Below are 21,460 nucleotides of genomic sequence, written 5' to 3' on the forward strand. Positions count from 1 at the left end.
CATCAACATAACTCACTCAGAGACTAATACATTCCAAATTAGAGAGACAGACAGACAGACAAGGAAGAGGAGAAAGAGGAAGAGAGAGATAAGATAGATACAAGTACACATACATAAACACGTACGCATGCACACACGCACACACACACGTGCATACATACACACACACGCACATTTGCACACTTCTATGTAAATACGCAGACACTGGATGTAAGGGAGGCAATCAAGTAAGTCACTCGCAAGTATGGATCGTCCGAAGAGACAATATCGACATTGTTTTCCGTAACGTAAGCTCGGTTAAGTTGACAGAAAGACTGCAGAAAGGCACAACACACACACACACACACACACACAGGCATACGTCTCTCTTTCTTTCTTCCTTTCTTTCTTTCTTTCTTTCTTTCTCTCTCTCTCTACGTCTAGATATATATATATTTTTTATTTTTCATCTGCTACTGATTTCAGTCATTGGACTGCGGCCATGCTGGGGCACCGTCTTGAAGAGTTTCTGTCGAATAAATTGCAACCAGTACTTGTTATCTTTTTAGTCTGGCACTTAGTCTATCGCTAAGTAACGGGGACGTAAACAAACCAACACCCGATGTCAAGCGGTGGCGGCGGTCGACAAACGTACACAGACGCATGCAGGAATACATACATACATACACATATGCATACATACATACACATACAGACATACAGACAGACAGACAGACAGACAGACATACACTTGGTTTGGTGGGTCTTCTTCTCAAGCACAACATAATGCCAAAAGTCTTGGTCATTGCCTACGTGAGGCCCAACACTGGAAAAGAACTCGGCCACTTTGCCTCCCTGAAGCCCAATATAATTTATATATATTTATGTGTGCGTGTGTGTGCGTGTGTGTGTGTGTGTGTGTGTGTGTGTGTGTGTGTGTTTATATATAAGAAAAGCGGTGATAAAGGAATGAATGATTATCTTATGAAGTTCATTAGCTTACTGGTGTTTCTGCTATACGATGCAGTGGACTCGTAGTTGAGTGCCTGAGTAACACTGAAAGCTTCATCAGAGCCTTGAATATGAAATGAACTTTATTTGGGAAAATGTTTATATATTACCATATATTTATATACAAACATGTGTGTACACATACACACACACACATGTACAGAAATACATACATACATACACACAGACAGACAGAAAAGTAGATAGACAGATAGGCAGGCTGACAGACAGACAAACACTGAGGGTTGCTTAAAAGAAAACCACATGTGTGTGTAATTTGAAACAGAAAGGGGGAGAGAGAAAGAGAGAGAGAGAGGGGGGAAGAGTAAATGAGAGAGAAGACACGCCCACTTTCTGACCCCACATTTACTTTAAACAACCAACTACCTCCTTCACCACCACCACCACCACCACTACCACCACCATCAACACCACCACAACAACAATAACAACCACTACCATCACCACAATCAATTAACCACAACTACTATAACCACCACCACCACCACCACCACCATCACAGCTACCACCAATTACAACCAACACCCCCATCCCCAACCACCATACCAACACAGTCAGTGCCACCACTACCAATCACAACCATCACTACCTCCACCATCGCCCCCCCCCCCCCATCCTAGCCACCATACCAGTACCACCACTACCCCCACCACCACCACCACAACCAACCACTGCCATCAACACCAACACTTCCCCTATAAGCATCATCACTACCACCATCAACATCAACACCTCCTCTCTCATCAACATCACCACCAACAACAACAACAGCAACCACCATCACCACCGCCGCCGCTGCCGCCGCCGCCGCCATCGTCACCATGACCACCCCTACCACCACTAACAATAACAACACCATCACCACCTGTAATAATCCAAACACCCAAACAAACTCCAACACGGAGCAGCCCGGTGAGTCTGTGATGACGTCAGAGCCAGCAGTCACGTGCCGGTCCTGGCGACAAGTAAGTTTTAAGCGGAGTCTTCATGACTGAGCATGTGAAAAGCTTCGTTTCACTGAGTGGCAGCAATAAAAACAAAGAATAAAAGATAAAACAAGGAAGGAAGGAAAACGTATGGTAATAACAGATGGGTGGGAGGGGGGAGACAAAGAATAAGAAAATATCAGCAGCCAACGATTTTATCACAGCCTCCATAACTGTGATATCAATCTTTCCTTTTGTTTAATATTTTGGATCATGTCTTTCTCCATCTCATTTGTGTGTGTGTGTGTGTGTGTGTGTGTGTGTGTGTAAGTTCTGTGCATATATATGCAAGCACAAACACACACACACATATACATGTATATGTACATATACCTATCTATCTACAAATATACATATACACATGTACATATGTATATTATATATATGTATGTACATATATATGTATGTATGTATGTGGGAGAATGTACGAAAAAACAACAACAGACGAGGTTAGGTGGTGTAAATAACAAAAGGATGTATTAGTATGACGCTCGGGAATACGGAAAGTCTTTAACGTTTCGAGCTACGCTCTTCAACAGAAAGAATACGGAGACAAGGAGAAAAACACGGAGAAAAACAATTGAATAGTGTCCAGTCAACGGTCAAGTCCCGATTCAAGCAATCTGGCTGTACTCGTGAAAAAGCTTTTTGGTTTGTCATTGTACAAACCATACCTAGGGTCTATGGAAATATACATGAGCAAAAAATAAGAATATAAAGATATAAACAAGGGTGAAATATTCTGAGGAACTTAGGTACAAATTGCCCATACGGGGCTAAACATAGAGGGGACAAGCAAGGACAGATCGACCCCAGTGCATAACTGGTACTTATTTAATCGAACCCGAAAGGATGAAAGGCAAAGTCGACCTTGGCGAAATTTGAACTCAGAATGTAAAGACAGCCATGCCAAAGAATCCACAACCAAAAAACTGTACCAAAAAAACTATCTTATTACTGGTGGTAAGGGTTGACTTGATCCTGAGGGTAGGAGTGGGGTTGCTATCTGCATGTGTATGTATTTCCCTCTTCTAGGCAACCCAGCCTTGGTCTCTCAGGCCAAGCCAGTGTCTGAGAGGGGCATTTTATTCACCCAACAACACTGATCAGCTCATTTCAGACAGGTGCTGAGCTGGCAGAACCATTAGCACACCAGGCAAGACGCTCAGCAGCATTATGTCCCTCTTAATGTTCTGAGTTCAAGTTCCACCAGGCAATGGGGGACGATGCTGGTGTCACGTAAAAAGCACCTTTCGAGCATTGGGCCTCATGGAGGCAATGACAGATGACCAAGACCTTCGGCGATATGCTGTGCTTGAGAAGAAGACCCATCGAGCCAAGTGGAATCGTACTGGTGTCACGCAACTGGCACCTGTGCCAGTGGCACGTTAAAGCATCCATTACACTCTTGGAATGGTTGGCATTAGGAAGGGCATCCAGCCATAGAAGACCATGCTGAATCCGAATGGAGTCTGGAGCAACCCTTCAGCTTACCAGCCCCTGTCAAACTGTCCAACCCATACCAGCATAGACAACAGACGGTAAATGGTGAAATACTGAGGAAGAGGTGGGGTAGCTGTCTTTATCTTCTTACACGAAGTACATAAGTACATGTATTTTGTTGTTGTATTTTGCATGCACACGAGTGTGTGTGTGTGTGTGTGTGTGTGTGTGTATGGAAGAGGAGTATTGTGAGTTGAGAGGAAAATAGGTGATTATTACCTCACACAGGTAACTCCCGACGTCATCAAAAGCAAGCCAGCAAAAAGCAATCACCTCCATACATACACAGACACACACACACACGCACACGCATACACAACCCAGCCTTGCACCTCAATAATTACAAACAGCTTGAATTTAGATTAATTACTTAAAGAATAAACATAATCTGCACAACACACTTGTTTCTTTATTTTGACGAAATAATCCATCATTTTCCTTTTTATTGTAAGGTATGGATGGGTTGTTGTTGTTGTTGTTGTCGTTGTGCCTGATGATGTGTGGTAGTGATGCAATGAAACAATGTATATCATGAGATAATACACTGGGTCTCTCTCTTCCTCTCCATCTCTCTCCCTCCCCGTCTCTCTCTCTACATACACATATATGTACATACACACATATCATCATCATCATCGCTTAATGTCTGCTTTCCATGCTGGCATGGGTTGGACGGTTCGACTAGGAGTCTGGGAAGCCAGGAGGCTGCACCAGGCTCCAATCTGATCTGGCAAGGTTTCTACAGCTGGATGCCCTTCCTAACATCTGTCCCACCCATGCCAGCATGGAAGGCGGACGTTAAACGATGATGATGATGATGATGGTGTGTGTGTGTGTGTGTGTGTGTGTGTGTGTGTGTGTGTGTGTATACAACAGGCTCCTTTCAGTTTCCGTCTACCAAATCTATTCACGAAGCTTTGGTCAGCCTTGTATGTTTGCAACAATCAGAACAGTTTGGAGGCTTTTTAAGGCACTGCTCCCTAAAACCCTTTCCCCGCACCTCACACACTTATCTGGACCCCCACCACCACCACCACCACCACCACCATCGCCACTGCTTCACCCTCTCATACACTCAAGTGGCCCTCAGTCCTCGTCCACACCCACCACCTGCACCACCTCGCACCCCCCTCTACCTCTACTCGCCCCCCTACGTCTTCCTTGTTTGAATAAACCTCTTTGACGGGGTATGCATGACATTCCAAACTATCAGAAGGATATTGATCCATGGCATGTGTGTGTGTGTGTGTGCATATCGTGTGTGTGTGTGTGTGTGTGCATATCGTGTGTGTATGTGTGTAAGTGTGCGTATATATGTATACATGTGTGTGCATATGGTGTGTGTACATGCCTATGAGTATGGTGTGTGTATATGTGTATATGTGTGTGCGTGTGTATGGTGTGTGTGTATGTGTGTGTGCGTGGTGTGTATACGTATGTGAATGGTTGGGAGTATATATGCATAGATGTGTGTGTGTGTTTATGTGTATGTGTGTATGCATATATCAATACATGTATGGCTGTATGTGTGTCCACATGTGCATATGATCTTCATTTATATTTGCAGGTATATGTATCGTATATGCATATGTCTGTGTGCATATTTGTATATGTGTGTGTTTGTATAAATGGATGTGTGTGTTTGCGTATATGATTGCATGTATGACAATTTGCATATGCTGTATATGGCTGTTTATATATTTGGAGATGTGTGTATCTATCATTCTATTTATCTATGTGTGTGTGTGTGTGTGTGTGTGTGTGTGTATGTGTGTGTGTGTATACTGTATATATGTGCATATATCATCATCATCATTTAACGTCCGTTGTCCATGCTGGCATGGGTTGGACAGTTTGAACGGGATTAGCAAGCTGGGAGGTTGCACCAGACTTCAGTCTGATTTGGCATAGTTTTCTACAGCTGGATGCCCTTCCTAATGCCAACCACTCCAAGAGTGTAATGGGTACTTATACATGCACACACACACACACACACACATGCACAGAGAAAGTGAGAGAGAAAGAAAAAGAACAAGAGAGAGGACTAGAGACAGAAACACACATACACAAAAACAGTCAGACAGACACAGACACACGCACGCACGCACGCACAGATGATCAGACAAGCAGACAGAAAGACATGCAAACAGGCAGACAGACAGACGGGCAGACACAGAAAGGCAGAGAGGAAGACAGACAGACAGACAGACAGGCAGACTGACCAGGCAGACTGAACAGACAAACAGACAAAGTGACAGAAAGACAGGAAAACAAGCAGACAGGCAGATAGACAAAGAGACAGAGAGACAGACAGAAAAACAGTGAGTTCATCAAGGTAAGTAAATAAATAAATGCTTAAAAGGAAGCGACAGACGATAGGCGTTTAGTGATGGAATTCACTTTGAAACAGTGAATTACTTCAAAGTAAGCAAAAAAGAAGAAAGAGTTAAAGGAAAAAAACACCGTAAAAACTCTTAAAAGATTACACAGGATCGCAGATTAAACATTATTATTTACCATTAATGCACTAGACAGATTATAAACTGACATTAAGCTATGATTAGCTGGGCCAAGCTTAGAAGAGAGAGAAGGAGGGAGAGAGACAGATTTTATGCTTCATTATAGAATCGGTCTCTCTTTTTCTCTGTCTGTCGGTCTCTCTTCTACATATATACGCTTTCATAGATACACAGTACACAGGTACGCAACCCTGTAAACACACACACACTTATAGGGGGGACACTGCGTACATATATATATATATATATATATATATATATATATATATATATATATATATATATATAGAGAGAGAGAGAGAGAGAGAGAGAGAGAGAGAGAGAGAGAGAGACAGAGAGAGAGAGAGAGAGAGAGACAGAGAGAGAGAGAGAGACAGAGAGAGAGAGAGAGAGAGAGAGAGAGACAGAGAGAGAGAGAGACAGAGAGAGAGAGAGACAGAGAGAGAGAGAGACAGAGAGAGAGAGAGACATATATGTGCACATTTCCTGTATACATACATACATATTTACACATGCACACACACACACACACACTAAAATGCTGTTAGTTTGAACTCTAACACTTCATATCAAATGTTTACTGTACACAAGATAATGAGTTGTTTTAATTTTTGTTTCCGGTATTACAGTGTACATAATAACAATTACACACACACACAGATACACACACACACATATAAATATAGGATAAAGGTGACACAGGGACAACAACAAAAATTTCAAGCAAACATAAAAACACAATCATATAGATAGACATATATATATGTCTAATCCCTTCATCAGCTGTCAACTGAATATCACTACAATTTCAACACCTATGTTTATTCCAGCATAATATGTAATAAAATAAAACAAATTTCTCACTTGTATAACTGTTGTTTACTCTCCCTTCTCATCCTTCTCCTTTGTAGGCTCCTAGCCTGAACCCATCTCATCAAATATCAAGAGAAGAGTATCAGTGTTTGAGACAAATTCAAGATGGCCTTTAGATGTTAGGCCTCAATAGATCAGCTGAGGTCACTTAATGTTATTGCTGCAGAATTGATCTCCGTTCTTTTCTTTATTCTTAGGCCCATATCCTCGGCCAGATTGTTGACCAAGAGCTGATGCCACACTGTCTGCAAGCTGAAGTCTAGTGCATTCAGCATCATCAGCTCACTGCATTTGATACCACACACGGTAGGGTGGGATGTTGCCACTGGTTACAAGCTCAGTGGTTGTTCATGAGGAACCAACCAGATTTGATGGTGCTGGGTTAAAAATTGTGGCTGGATGATCATCATGGGTGGGGCTGTAGAACTGATGTCACTTCTGCAGCAATAATACAACATGACCTGAGCTAACCAATAGAGGCCTAACATCTAGAGGCTCTCTTGAATTTGTCTCAAATTCTGTTATTCCTCTCCAGATATCTGATGAGTTGGGTTCATCCCGAAAGCCCATGAAACTTTAAGTCATGTGGAGCTAAGTTTGTTATTTATTTATGTTATTTTTTACAGTTTCTTTGTTTAGTCAGTATTGTTTCAATGAAATTTGTTGTTGACCTTTTTCTTTTTTTTTTTTTCTTAAAGAACAAACTCAGCAGTGAAAATAGTGCATAACACAATGCTGAATGACAAGACAGCAGTTAGTGATTCACTAATGTTTCATAAATACATAGAAATACATAGAAATTAAACGGTGTAGTAATACATTTTTTTTTCTTTATGTAAAATAAAATGAAAAACAAAGTAGTTCTCCTTACCTTTCAGAATATAGTCCACCACTACAGCTTCCTCTTCCCGGCATGCAATTGCATCCAGTGTCAATGATGTCATAGATTGGGAACACATCAGATCAGGCATTGTAAGACGACAACGACAGCTCTCAGCTGAAATATGGAGTATCATGGAAATGAGTGAGGCCCCTGGAGATGTTCATAAAAAAATTGTTGTAATAATTTCATTGAACTCTAAGGAAAATAGGCAAAGCTATGTGTGGTAGGAACTTGGCATCCCAACCATAAGGTTGCAGACTTTGGGTTCAGTTCCAATATATGGCACCTTGGGCAAGTGTTTTCTGCTATAACCACAAACCAACCAAAGCCTTGTGAGTGGATTTGGTAGATGGAAACTAAAAGAAGCTCATCATATATATCATCATCATCATTTAACATCAGTTATGCATGTAGGCACACTCTAAACATACTAAGGGAAGGCATTATGCATGTATTCATACCTTTTCACATTATAATCAGTGTTGAAGCAAACTTTATCATTATATCTTTCTTGAAGTCAGAGCACAGAGAGTCAGAAGAAATATCACAAGGAACGCCATTTGGTGCTCTAATGACTCAGCTAATGTGCTACCGAGAGATAGGAAGTAGACTAAATGGTCATGGCTGGAATGCCTTTGACTGTAGATCATAGATGTGGCTTGATCGACACTGACTCGAGGTTAAATATCATCACCAACAATGAGAACAACAACAACACCCCCTCCCCCATAACCACCAGCACTGACAACAACCAACAACAACAACAGTCATCAGCTCTTATACTACTACCACCTCAACCACAACTACCAACAATAACCACAGAGCCACAATCACCACCACCACCAACAACAACAACCAGCATTACCATCACCACTAACAACAACAACGACAATACCAACAAAATCCCCACCACCGACAACAAGAAAAGCCACCACAACCACCACCATTAACAACAACAACAAAATGACCACCACCAACACCACCACCACCACCACCACCACCACCACCACCAACAACAACAACAACAACAACAACAACAGACATCAATCAGTAATGAATGAAGAAACACTCCACCCCAATGCCCACCCTGTCTCCACCCTGGTGTTATTGTCTGTTCTCAAGAGACTTTGGTTCAGTTTTATGAGGGTAGAACCCACCCCACTGCCCGCCGCCCTACACAGACCCCCCCTTACATTGATACCTTGCACCACCACCCCTTTTATACAGGGTGCTGTGTGCACTCTAGGCACATTCACACTGAAATGGACCCTTACTTGCTGCTCCGGGAATGGCGAAGGGGATTGGAGGGGATTGGAGGGGACGTGTAAGCGTACATATGATGATGTTGGGAATGGCATGTATAGATTTTAAGGGAGCTGAGTGCTATAGTAGTAGTGGTGGTGGTGGTGGTGGTGGTAGTTATGATGGTAGTAGTCATGGAGGTGGTGGTGGTTGTAGTAGTAGTAGTAGCAGTAATGAGTAGAGGTGGTGGTGGTAGTTGTGGTGGTACTAAGAGTAGTAGTAGTAATGGTGGTGGTAGCATGGAGGTAGTTGTAGTAGTAGTAGTAGTAGCAGGGCCAGTTTATAACTCATTTTCTTGCCATAAACCTCAACTACTATTTCTACATACCACCACACACACACACACACACATCCCACAACCGCCACACTATTCTCACCCACAACCATCACCACGACTACTACCACAACCACTATCACTACCCTCACCATCACAATCACCACCACAGCCACCACCACAACCACCACAGCCACCACACTTTTATCAGAATGAAACTTCAATAACATACCATTTTCACTATCTCCAGGTCTTCTGTAAGACCATCATGCTGCCTTTGAGAACCACTCACTCTGCAAGATATTCTGCCTCCCAGACTGCAGTCAATGTTATTTAGTCTTTTGCAGAATCCTTTGTTTTGTAGTTTTTATTTGGGTTGAGAAATGAAACAATTGTAGGTGAAGATGTTAATTAATTGATATATTAATTTGGATCCATTAGATCTCTCCATTTTCAAACTTAATTATATGTACTGCTAATTGACGAGAACGTAAACTCATCAACATCAGTTGTCAAGTGATGGTGTGGGAATGAACACAGACACAAATAACAAATACATACACACACACACACATATACAATGGGCTTCTTTCAGTTTCCATCTACCAAATCCACTCGCAAGGCTTTGGTTGGCCTAAGGCTATAGTAGAAGACACTTGCCCAAGGTGTCATGCAGTGGGACTGAACTCAGAACCATGTGGTTGGGAAGCAAGCTTCTTACCACACAGCCACTCATACATACATACATACATACATGCACACACACGTGTGCACACACATGCACACACACAGAAGACAACAAACATTGGGAAAGAATGTCGAGAGAAATAAGAGTAAAAACCCAGAACAAACAAAAGAGAATTTGTTTCTTTATCCGACAGAGGGGTTTCAGTGGAACAATGCAACCAGCCCTCTGTAAACAGTGTGTGTGTGTGTGTGTGTGTGCGCGCGTAGTGTTTATGTGTATATATTCATGCCAATATATGTGTGTGTGTGTATACAGTGTGTGAGAGAGAGAGAGGGTGTTGGTAGAGGAAGTTGCAAATGTGTGTGTATACATGTGTGTGTATATGCATAGTGTTTCTCTGTGTACGTGTGAGTGTGTCAACCTATGTGTCTATACATAGCATGTGCAGATGTATGCATGTGTATGTGTGTGTGCACATAGTGTATGTGTGTAAGAGATAGAATGTGTGGACATGTGTACACATATACATAGAGTGTGTGTGTGTGTGTGTGTGTGTGTGTGTGTGTGTGTGTGTGTGATGAAAGAGCCTGAAGAATGAAGAGAATAATTGGAGAAAAAGAAAAATACCCAAGGACACCTGCTGCAGGAAACATTAATAGTAAAGTGGGTGCTGCTGCTGTAGCCAATCAAGAAATTCTTATTAATTAAATTTCATTGTGTCTGGGCTGATTCATAGTGCCTTAACATAACACATGCACTGGTTCAATTTCCATTCATTCATTTATCTTTTTATTTATGTATTTATTTTATTCCAAAAAGCTTTTTCATTGCTGCATTTGTGACTGTTGATGACTAATTCAGGCAACAGAAGATGACCTCACTAAAGTCCCATTAAATAGAAGAGAAACGTAAGATTTTGAGGGACTTTCCTATTCAAACGGAGAAGTTAGAAAATAAAAGACTAGACATAACAATTATAGATAAGGTAAAGTGAAGTTGCTTACTTATTGACCCATCATGCCTGTTTGATTCTAGGATCACGAAGAAAGAGGAAGAAAAACAAAAAAAATTCAATCCCTTAAAATTTGATATAGGAAGAATTTGGAGCATGCGGACAGTAAAGGTGGTGCCTATAATAATTGGTGCATTGGAAACAGTAAGCAAAGATGGAGATAAATGGCTGAAGGAGATTGGAATAGAATGCCTGGTAGAGTTCCTACAGAAAGTTTGTCTTTTAGGAACAGCAAGGATTATCAGGAGGGTTCTAAGCACTTGAAAGACTGGTGAAAACTTGTGGTTACTTAAGCTACCCACATGAATCCTACCAGGAATCAGACCGAACCAAAATAATGATAGTCTTACCTCATGAAGCCAGACTATTCTCCAAAATGCCTGGTGTTCCATGAATATTGGACGTTCTCCGGGATTGAGATGTGTGTGTATTGTCCCACCAACTTGCACAGGTCACGGCATTAGACAGCATGGACACACCATTATCGATGACCACTGATTCCACCATGGGTTAAATGAGGGGTTCAATAACTATAATAACAATAATGATAATAATAATAATAATAATAATAATAATAACAACAACAGCAACAATAAGTAGTAGTAGTAGTAGTAGTAACAACCACAACAATAACAACAACAAAAATAATAATGATTTCAAATTTTGGCAAAAGGCCAGCAAATTCAGGGGAAGGGGTAAATATATATATACATATATATATATATATATATATTCTGTTATATTTATATATATATATGTATGTATATATGTGTGTTTTGTATGTATGTGCGAGTGTATGTATGTATGCATTTCTATGTATGTTGATAGTTGATGGGTTCACATATTTTGCTTCACTAATCATTGATGACAATGTCTGGCTAGTTTGCATTCATTTCTTTTTGTTGCTCTTGTTTTTCCTCTCTCTCTCTCCCTCTCTCTCTCTCAGTTTACACAGGCATATCCCAGGCATATCTCAACTATTGCCACTTGTACATTTTTAGTGACCGTGTTTTGGTAAACGCTTGTACCATTTGTTGTCTGTCCTGCTTTAGTAGTGTTTGTCTATTGTTGAGCAAATATGACTACTTCATCGGTTATGCTTGCTTATCTATTCTGACCTGGCTAACTCTGGACAACCTCATGCAACATGGTCGATATTCTCCTTCTTATACACAGAATTATCTAAACCGACTGACTCCTCCATTTTGTGGAATATATATATATATATATATATATATATATATATATTTGTGTGCGTGTGTGTGTGTGTCATATGTCAAGTTTTTGCAAAGATGAGACACCAACAAATTTGGCTGCTGTGTCTAGCATGTCCACTCACCACATACAGGCTTCCTTGTTGTTAGGCCTTGATGATGACGATGATGATGCTGATAATGATGAAGATGCTGAGGATGATGATGACGAATACGAGGGGGAGTTAAGAGCGGCGGGGAATACGTTCGGTTAGCAAAAAGATATCGATCAAAAGGGACTGAGAGGGGGGGGGGGGGGAACCCACATATTTAAATACAACTTTTTTTTGTTTGTTTACTGGTATTATTTTCTTTTCTTTGTTTTCTCTTCCAGAGAAACATCGAGAGTTAATCCCCTCCTGAGAAACTATGTGAACGAAGTAAATATTTCCACAAGTGGAGAGACGTAGAGAGAGAAAGAGAGAGAGAGAGAGAGAGAGAGAAAGCGAGAAAGAGAGAGAGACAGACAGACGGAGAAAGAAAGAAAGGCAAGAGGAGAGAAAGAAACAGAAGACGAAAGGAAAAGCAAGAGAGAAAGAGAGAGAGGGGAGAGCGAGAGAAAAAGAGAAAGCGATAGAGAGAGAAAGCGAGAGAAAGAGAGAGAGAGAGAGAGACAGAGTATAAGGTGAATACTGCTTTGGAGAAGTAATAGCAAGACACCTGAAAAATGTCTTTCAGGCTTTTTTTTTCTCAATAGTTTGATCTTTTATACTCTGAATGTTTTTTTTTTTAATTTTCTTCCTGTAAAAATATGTTGCTAAATAAAAATCTATTGTTATTCAAAAAAAAAAAAGCCTGACTTATGTTCTTCTAAAGATTCTCCAATAAGTGCGTATTTGCTTGGTTAATATGCAAAAAATGAGAGTAAATTACAGAAGAAACTGGAAGTGACAACATAAAAACGATGCACAGAATGTACATACAACTATCTCACGGTCTCTGAACTTATGTCGCCAGAAATATTCATACAATTACGATGTTAATAAAGCATTATTCGTTCCACATTGTCAGCCGAGTTTCTTCTTGGCGAGTATCCAACGCCCTTCGATCGTCTTCATATGGATGTTCTCATCATTGGATTAGCAAAAACTTAAAGAATGGTTTCACAGTTGCGCAACTGTAAACTAACACTGAAAGATCCACCATCAAATGCACGTCTGACTTTTCAATAGTGTTCAGCGACGTTGGTTATACTTCGTTGCAGGTGTAGTGTACCTCAGGTACTGTCTCAGAAATGCTAATACGATCACTGGAAGATCGTATGTAATTAGGTTCGTGAACTGGCACACCTATACAGGTGTATCCGCCCCCAACCAACGACTTTGTTTCCTCATAACGTGCAGAAAGATGAATATTTTTCAATGAAATTTTTTTTACAAACATGCTTCAAATGGTGCAGAATCTAATTATATCGGAATTAGTTATCAAAAAAGAAAAAGAAAAAGAAAAGAAATTCTGAGGGTGCGGAGGGGGGGGGGGGTCTGAAAATTCACAAAAGTCGATTTTGTTTCCTCATACTTTAATTGAAATTTTCTACAAATAACTTTCATAGATTACGATTATATCGGAATTTAATATATATATATTTAAAAAATGTTTTAATGGCGGTCCCGCACAGATACATACTGGCACATATGACAACCTTCTTCGAAATCAAGTCTCATTTTGTTATGCGCATGTGTATATATATATATATACATATATGTATGCGAACCCACAATTTCTTAATTTTTTATATTAAATTCCCATATAATCGTAAGATACAGCATCAGAAAGGTATTTATAGAAAATTTCATTAAAAAATGAAAAACGCATTCTTACACATGTGTATCCCCACCACCACCACCGACTTTGTTTCTTCATAGCTTCCAGAAAAAAATGGATATCAATAAAAGTCATTGGGGGAAGCACCCTTTTGTAGATATATATTCAAGTATTTATGAAAATATGGGATTTCACTGTCGTCACTTCCGGCGCAATTTATTTTTTATGACTGGTAAACCTCTCACTAACCTTCTCGATGGTTTTCGTAACACGCACAACCACACATTGTCGCTCATTAGAATCATAATTCTAATTTCTGCCGGACTCGTTTGGTCATCCATATTGTTATTCGGTGACGAACAACTTGAAACTCTTCCTGAATTGAATGTCGCATTATTTCGAGTTTGTATATATATGGCAGTAACTTCTGTTACGTGTTTTAGAATATCTTCTGGACCTGTCGCTGTATTTCGTATCTCAGTGTCGTCAGTTCAGTTTAATAGACATGGGGCATAATGCATAAAGGAAGAGAAAAGATGGTGGGGGGAGAAAGAGAGCGGTAGGCGAATGAGGGAGAGGGAAAGAGAGATAGAAGCGAAAAGAAAGGAGAGAGAGAGAGAGAGAGAAGGGAGGAGGGAGGAGAGGTGTAAGGGACAGGCTGAGTAGAAATGAGAGGCGAATATGTACGAAGGTGAAAATTGACAGTTTTTTTTTGTAATTACATTGACCCAAACGGACCTCAGAAGGATGATGGGCGATGTTGACCACAGCGACTTATGAACCTGGGACATAAAGAGCCAGTGTCCGGCGAGCCAACGGTTCTGCCAGCTCGCCGCCTCCTTAATAATTTTTTCTACTATAAGCACAAGGGGTTAGTGGGGGCTACTCGATTATATCGACCCTTCCAGTGCTCGACTAGAATTTATTTTATCGACGCCGAAAGGATGAAAGGCCAAGACGACTTCAGCGGAATTTGAACTCGGAACGTTAAGCCTGACAAAACACCGCTTAGCGTTTTGTCTAGCGCGCTAACGATTCTGCCAGCTCTGTTTGGGTGTTGAATGTCTTCCACGACAGTTAACCTCCAAATACCAAAGCTTATGGTTTGCAGAAAGACCCTGTGAGATCTCTGAGAACAGGTTGCTGACCGCTCTCACAGGATCAACCAGAGCAAGTAAAACGGAGAGCTCTGTGAAGTAAAATAATAATAATAATAATAATAATAATAATGATAATAATGATAATAATAATAATAATAATGATAATATTATTATTATTATTATTATTATTATTATTATTATTATTATTAGTAGTAGTAGTAGTAGTAGTAGTAGTAGTAGTAGTAGTAGTAGTAGTAGTAGTAGTAGTAGTAGTGGTGGTGGTGGTTAAGAGCGCGGGCTACTAATCCCAAGATTCCGAGTTCGATTCCAGGCAGTGACCTGAATAATAATAATAATAATAATAGTTTCAAATTTTGGCATAAAGCCAGCAATTTTGTAAGGAGGAGAATAAAGCCGATTACATGGACCCCAGAGTTGAACTGGTACTTAACAACTCCGATGGGGATGAAAGATAAATTCGACTTCGGTGGAATTAACAATGAATTTTCGTGTCTCATCCCTCATCGAGTCCCAACCCTCTACAGGCTTATACAGTAAACTTAAAAGCGCTACTCGGGCGGACTGCACCCCCTCATCAACGCAATTCCTTAGCTACATTACTGGACCGATTGGTAGCTTTGATACCAAGTCGCTACTCTGCCACTTGGTCCTATCGAACGGATTTTATTCTTCTCTGCTTCAGAGTTCGTTCTGCCTAAACTTTGGCAAGGCAACGTTCACGTTTCGCCTTGAAGAAAATAGTCGAAGGCAATTTTCGCCGCGTGCAGGTCGGTCGCAGCACCTTTCCTAATCGCCTATTCTAATTTTGCACACTAGATCCCCATCAATTATTTTCTCTACGAGAATATTTCTTTGCTAAATCTCATCGATTCTATTCTAATCGCCTTCTCCAGAGCGCCCTACCATAGGTCACTGACATTGTTCTCGTCAACTTCCGACTAACTTAATTTTCTAATCCGGTCACTGAAAGTTTTGCCCGACACGACAGACATGTTCACTTAGCTTCCTGTGGCTGACTCCTTGTCTACACGTCCTTTGTAGGTCAACCATACAAAATCATAAAGTGTTTATGTAAGCTAACTGACTGAAACTTATGGGTACCCTATACCATCGCTGTTCGCTGACCACACAAATACCATAGCTAGATGCGGTTTAGATGACCGATACGATTGCTCCATATCCGTGCTGGTGCATTCAAAGACTCCAGTCGGTAACCGTCAGAAAGTCGAAACTTCCAGAAGTTTTCAGAGACCTCACTTCTCGACAAGCGCTAAATATTCTCAGCGTGTGTCTAAAATTCCATTCAAGGAATAAACTGCGGGTGGTTGGTTCCCAAGAACTCTTCTAAACGCAAGAAGAAAACCGACAACATGCTCCGGCCGGAATATAAGACAGCCACTAGTCTAAATGCAGCCCCTTCGCTCCCGCTCGCGTCCAGCACCACCGACTTAACAACCGAGTCCAGGAAGATCGTTCTACAAAAATTCAAGCATTTCTGAAATATTTCGACGCCGCCTCCCGATCCAGGCCGACCCTCGTAGTCGTCAAATATGGGCGCGCGAAAGTGTACGTACCAGAAATCCTGATATTATTACTGGAAAGCACATCTATAGTTGTGAAGGCGCGTGGCCTAGTGGTTAGACTGTTGCATTCACCATTCGCTAGAGTGCTGAGAAGGGTATCGTGAAAGGGCTTCCCAGTTCTTTTACTGAAGGACCGCTGCAGTAAGTCGAGTAAAAACCCAATTAACGGATCCTCCTGCGTTTCCTTTTACCCAAAGCCAGGAACTTTTCAGCACCCCCACGTGTACAGACCATAATATTTAGGTCGACTGGACACCGGTTGTCAAGCAATGGGTGACTCGCACACGCGCGCGCGCACACGCGCGCGCGCACACACACACATATATTACAGATTACGAAACAGCTGTCAACCAAAAGAATAAACATTTATTCTCTCATGTCACTCTTCTTTTATGCTCAATTTTTAGACATACTCTCCGCCATTGTGATTCCTGGACTTTCAGAAGGACGGAGGAGTTACATTCTAGCCTTAACCAGCGTCTTTCTCGATAAACACATAGAGGGCGGGGAACTTACCCTGTGAGCTCTGTCTAACTCTTTGAATCCCTATTCTTACACACACACACACACACACACACACACATATGAATCCTTATTCTTATACGAGAGGCGTTCAATCCGACGAGCGCTCACTGCACGTCTGTGTTCCAGGCGTAAAAGCCGGGAACTGACGCGGCCTACCGGCGCGAAAGATTTCCGCTTGCGCAGGAAGAGGGACACCACCTTCCACCCAAAAGACTTTGTCCGAGCGGCATTAGTTTCGGCGCGAAAACTAAAATCGGATACTTTTTGAACGCATCTCGTACATATACACATATATCATCATTGTTATATATATGTATATATACCTCTGTGTATGTGGGTGTGTATGTGTACACACATACCTACATGTATATGTGTGTGTGTGTGTGTGTGTAATTTGATTACGAGAATGGCCTCATGGTTGGAATGTTTTTAATACTATCAAATAGATCAACAGATACATACTTAACGTTTATAGATACATATTGTGTGGTGGGTTCACAGACAGAAGAACACACACACACATACACGCGCGCGAGTATGTGTGTAAGTTATGTAAACTTTTTTTTAATTATGTACGTTTGTATGAAAGAATGAAAAGAAGAATGGAAGATGGAATAAATGAATAGATAATAGAATAAATAAAAGATTGAATGAATGAATACACAAATGAAGGAAAGAATGAATAAATGAACGAATGAAACAAACGGAAGAACGAACGAACTGACCCCGTAATCCGCGCATGGATGCGCATTGTTGGACATTCCGGCATACCTGCAGAAGTGTGCACCCACCCCACACGATTTTGTTTCTTCATAACTTCCAGAAATATGCTTAACTCTTAATGAAATTTTCAAGTAATACGTTTCAGATGGTGTAGATTCCGATTATATCGGAATTTGTTGAGTCGGAGGGTGAGGAGAGGAGTTTCGGAAAATTCACATGATTCGGTTTTGTCCATCATAACTTTCGGAAAAAGGCATATCTTCTTTATGAAATTTTCTACAAATACCTTTCAGAGTATAAATTACGATTATATCGGAGTTTAATAAAACAAAAAACACGTTTCAAGGTTGTGCCTCAGCATGGCCGCGGTCAAATTGTCTGAAACAAGTTAAAGGATAAAAGAAGATACAATTAAGAATGTTATGAGGAAACAAATTTATGCGAGACACTAAGTTGTAGCCATGGCAAAACATGTACCAGGACAAAATACACAAGAGATCGATCGAACTGACTAAACTCCATGAAGACGGCAAGACAGAGAAGTCCATTAAACAAAATAAAGATGAACCTCATTATCTAACTGGTACTAATCCTAGATTACATAAACATTATGGTTTTAATTAAACCTCAGAAAAATTTCCGATTTTATTCGGTTTACTGTTTTATCTCAGCCATCGATGTCGTCCGTCACAAGTCAGGAATGTCTACGATACATACATATACATATAATTTGTCTATCACTCTATCGGTATTTCATTTTTCTGTGGTGACATTCTTGGAAACGTTCTGTTGGTCAATTACTTTCACGTAGAACTTTTGTAGAAAATTCCTCAACATTCCTTAACGCAATTTTGTTTTTCAAAACTAATCTTGATTCATCCGTTTCTCTGATGATAACCGAGTTTTTTTTTCTTGTTATTTTGCTTTTAGTTTTTTTCCTTGTTTTTTTTCTATTGTGCTTGTGTGTATCCCCACCCCGCCCTCCACACACACATACACCGTTTGACAACCGGTACTGGTTTGCTTGCATTTCCGTAACTTGGCGGTTCGGCAAATGCGTCTGATTGAATAAGTACCAAACTTCAGAAAAAGAAAATAAGTAGTCGGTGTCATTTCTTGGACTAAACACTTCGCGGTGGTGCCCCAGCATGGCCGCAGTCTAATGACTGCAACAAGTAAAAAAAAAAAGACAAGTAAAAAAAGTTCTTTCAAGATGTATCGTTCCAGCAAACTTCGCCTCTCGTCCTTCCGAGATCGATAAGCTAAAGTAATCAATGAAGTTCTTGGGCTAATCTTGTTATCGAAGCGCATGGAAGAAACTCGTTTGTTTAAAACCTTCTTATAAGGCCAGCTTAGCTCTGGTGCCAGGCACCGAGGCCACCTGATGCTCCGTTATAAGGACATTTTAAAAACCTGCAAGACAAACCAGACGACATGGGAATCAGAAGCGCTGAATAAAGCCCAGTGAGGAAACTCTTGCTAAGACGCCATCTCCGACTTCGAGGCAGCCAAGGATTGGTCAAAGGAGAGGAAGGAGTCCAGATGTTCGCGGGAGAGTGAGGTCACCCCGATATGTGTGTGTGTGTTGGGGGGGGGGAAGGGCTAATGCCTGTTTTTCTCAGACTTTTAGCTAGACCTTGTTCCATATGCCCTGACTATAAAGCTTTCATTTCGTAAGCCCCAAATTACAGTCGGGAATTTGTATCGTATATGATGCACGGACGCCAGGGAAACATGTCGTGAGTATAACAGCTGATGCACAGGGGAGGAAAATGGGTCTGTGGAGTACTCAGCCACATGTAAATTTAGAAATAGATTATTTAGTTGATCGATCACCAAATGAATCTTCATCGTCCAACAACGAGGTCCACCACCGCTCTATGTGTCTCTGTGTGTGCCATTTCTCACTGTGTTCTGTTTTTGCTTCAGTGTACATTATGTGGGGTGATGGGAGAGGTGGCATACATGCCTCTCTCTCTCTTCTCCTTCTCCCTTTCTGTTTCACTTTCTCCCGTCTTTCTCTCCCCCTTTCTCTCTTCGTCTCTCTCTCTCTCTCTCTCTCTTTCTCCCCATCTCTCTGTATCTTTTTCTCCTCTCTCGCTTCCTTCCTCCCTCTTTGAATGTCTGTGCGAGTTTGTGTATCTGTGTGGGTACGTGTCCACGGTGCGCACGTGTATACGCTTGTATGCACATGCTGTGTGTGCGCGTGTGCACTTGAGCATCTGTGTGTGTGTGTGTGTGTGTGTGTGTGTGTGTGTGTTCTGTTAAGATGTTGATTTCTTTTAACGATCGAAAACTTTAGCCAGAAATGTCCCATGTTATCTTTGCAGTGTTTATTCAGTGTCAACAAAGGCGAAACGTGGAGACACAGGGTGCAGACGACGAGAAGGAAAGAGGGAGACAGAGAGCGGAAGGTGTGGGGGGAGGAATGATTAAGACCAAAAGACGAGAGAGAGAGAGAGAGAGAGAAGGGCGAGGTGGGGGGGACAAGGAGCATAAAAGAAAGAGAGGCGGGGAGCGAAATGGATAGAGAGAGCGAGAGAAAGGAAGAAAGAAAGAAGGAAAGAAAGAAAGCGGGGGAAGAAGGGGGTGATTTAGACCTAAAAAAAGCGGGAGAAAGAGGGGAGAGAGAGAAAGGGAAACAGCGACGGGGAGTGAAGATAAAGAGAGAGAGAGAGATTAGAAGAATTTCGAGACACTTTGCTGCGAATCGAACTCCCGACTCCCGTTATACATGTCTGTTACTTATGTTTGGAAATTTAATAAAATGCAAAGAGCAGTGTTGTAAGATTCCACTGGTCGGAATTTGAACTCAGAACGTAAGGACGGACAAAATGCCGCCAAGGGTTCTATCGGGCACGGTAACGACTCTGCCAGCTCGCTGCCCTATCTATCCATCTATCTATCTGTACACACACACACACACACACACACACACAAAGAATTACTCAGTTTTTCGTAGAATTATACTTTAACAAGGAGAGGGAAGACGGTGACTAGGTAGCAAGCCGAAACTTGGAGTTACTACCACTCGTCTTCTTTTAAAAGTGTGTGTGTGTGTCCTCCGTCTACCGCTTGACCACCGGTGTTGGTGTGTTTACGTAAGTTAGCGGTTCGGCAAAAAGGGGCCGACGGAATAAGTACCAGGCTTACACAGGATCTTCATACAAGCTGTGAAGACCGTGTGTGCCGACAGGAGAAACTTCATCAAAATAAAATTACCTTAATCTCTACCATTCTATACATTTTTCGTTTTCCTATTTAACATAGAAACATCTTTTAGAACTTGGACATTTTATTAGATTTTGCTGGCAAATTATTAAATTAACATTTATTTACACGAAAGAAAATTACCAGAGAACTTTCATCTAATTCTTCCAAATCTTTCTGTTAAAACTGTATTGAAACAATTTGTGGGGATTTTTTGATTTTTTTTTTAT

General features: G+C 41.1%; 1 protein-coding gene across 1 annotated transcript in view; it reads right to left on the reverse strand.

Moving 5' to 3' along the window:
* LOC106878658 (nuclear receptor subfamily 5 group A member 2) overlaps positions 1-21,460 on the reverse strand; it is a 170,874-nt gene that overhangs the window by 142,788 nt on the left and 6,626 nt on the right. Inside the window, exons 2-3 of the mRNA XM_052975630.2 lie at positions 11,402-11,581; positions 7,764-7,889 (exon numbers count right to left, since the gene is read on the reverse strand). Of these exons, the coding sequence (XP_052831590.1) occupies positions 7,764-7,863 (100 nt within the window). The 5' untranslated portion in view covers positions 7,864-7,889; positions 11,402-11,581. The remainder of the gene's footprint in view (positions 1-7,763; positions 7,890-11,401; positions 11,582-21,460) is intronic.

Source organism: Octopus bimaculoides, chromosome 21 (assembly GCF_046866305.1).
Source record: "Octopus bimaculoides isolate indiv1 chromosome 21, ASM4686630v1, whole genome shotgun sequence".
In the NCBI taxonomy this organism is placed as follows: domain Eukaryota; kingdom Metazoa; phylum Mollusca; class Cephalopoda; order Octopoda; family Octopodidae; genus Octopus; species Octopus bimaculoides.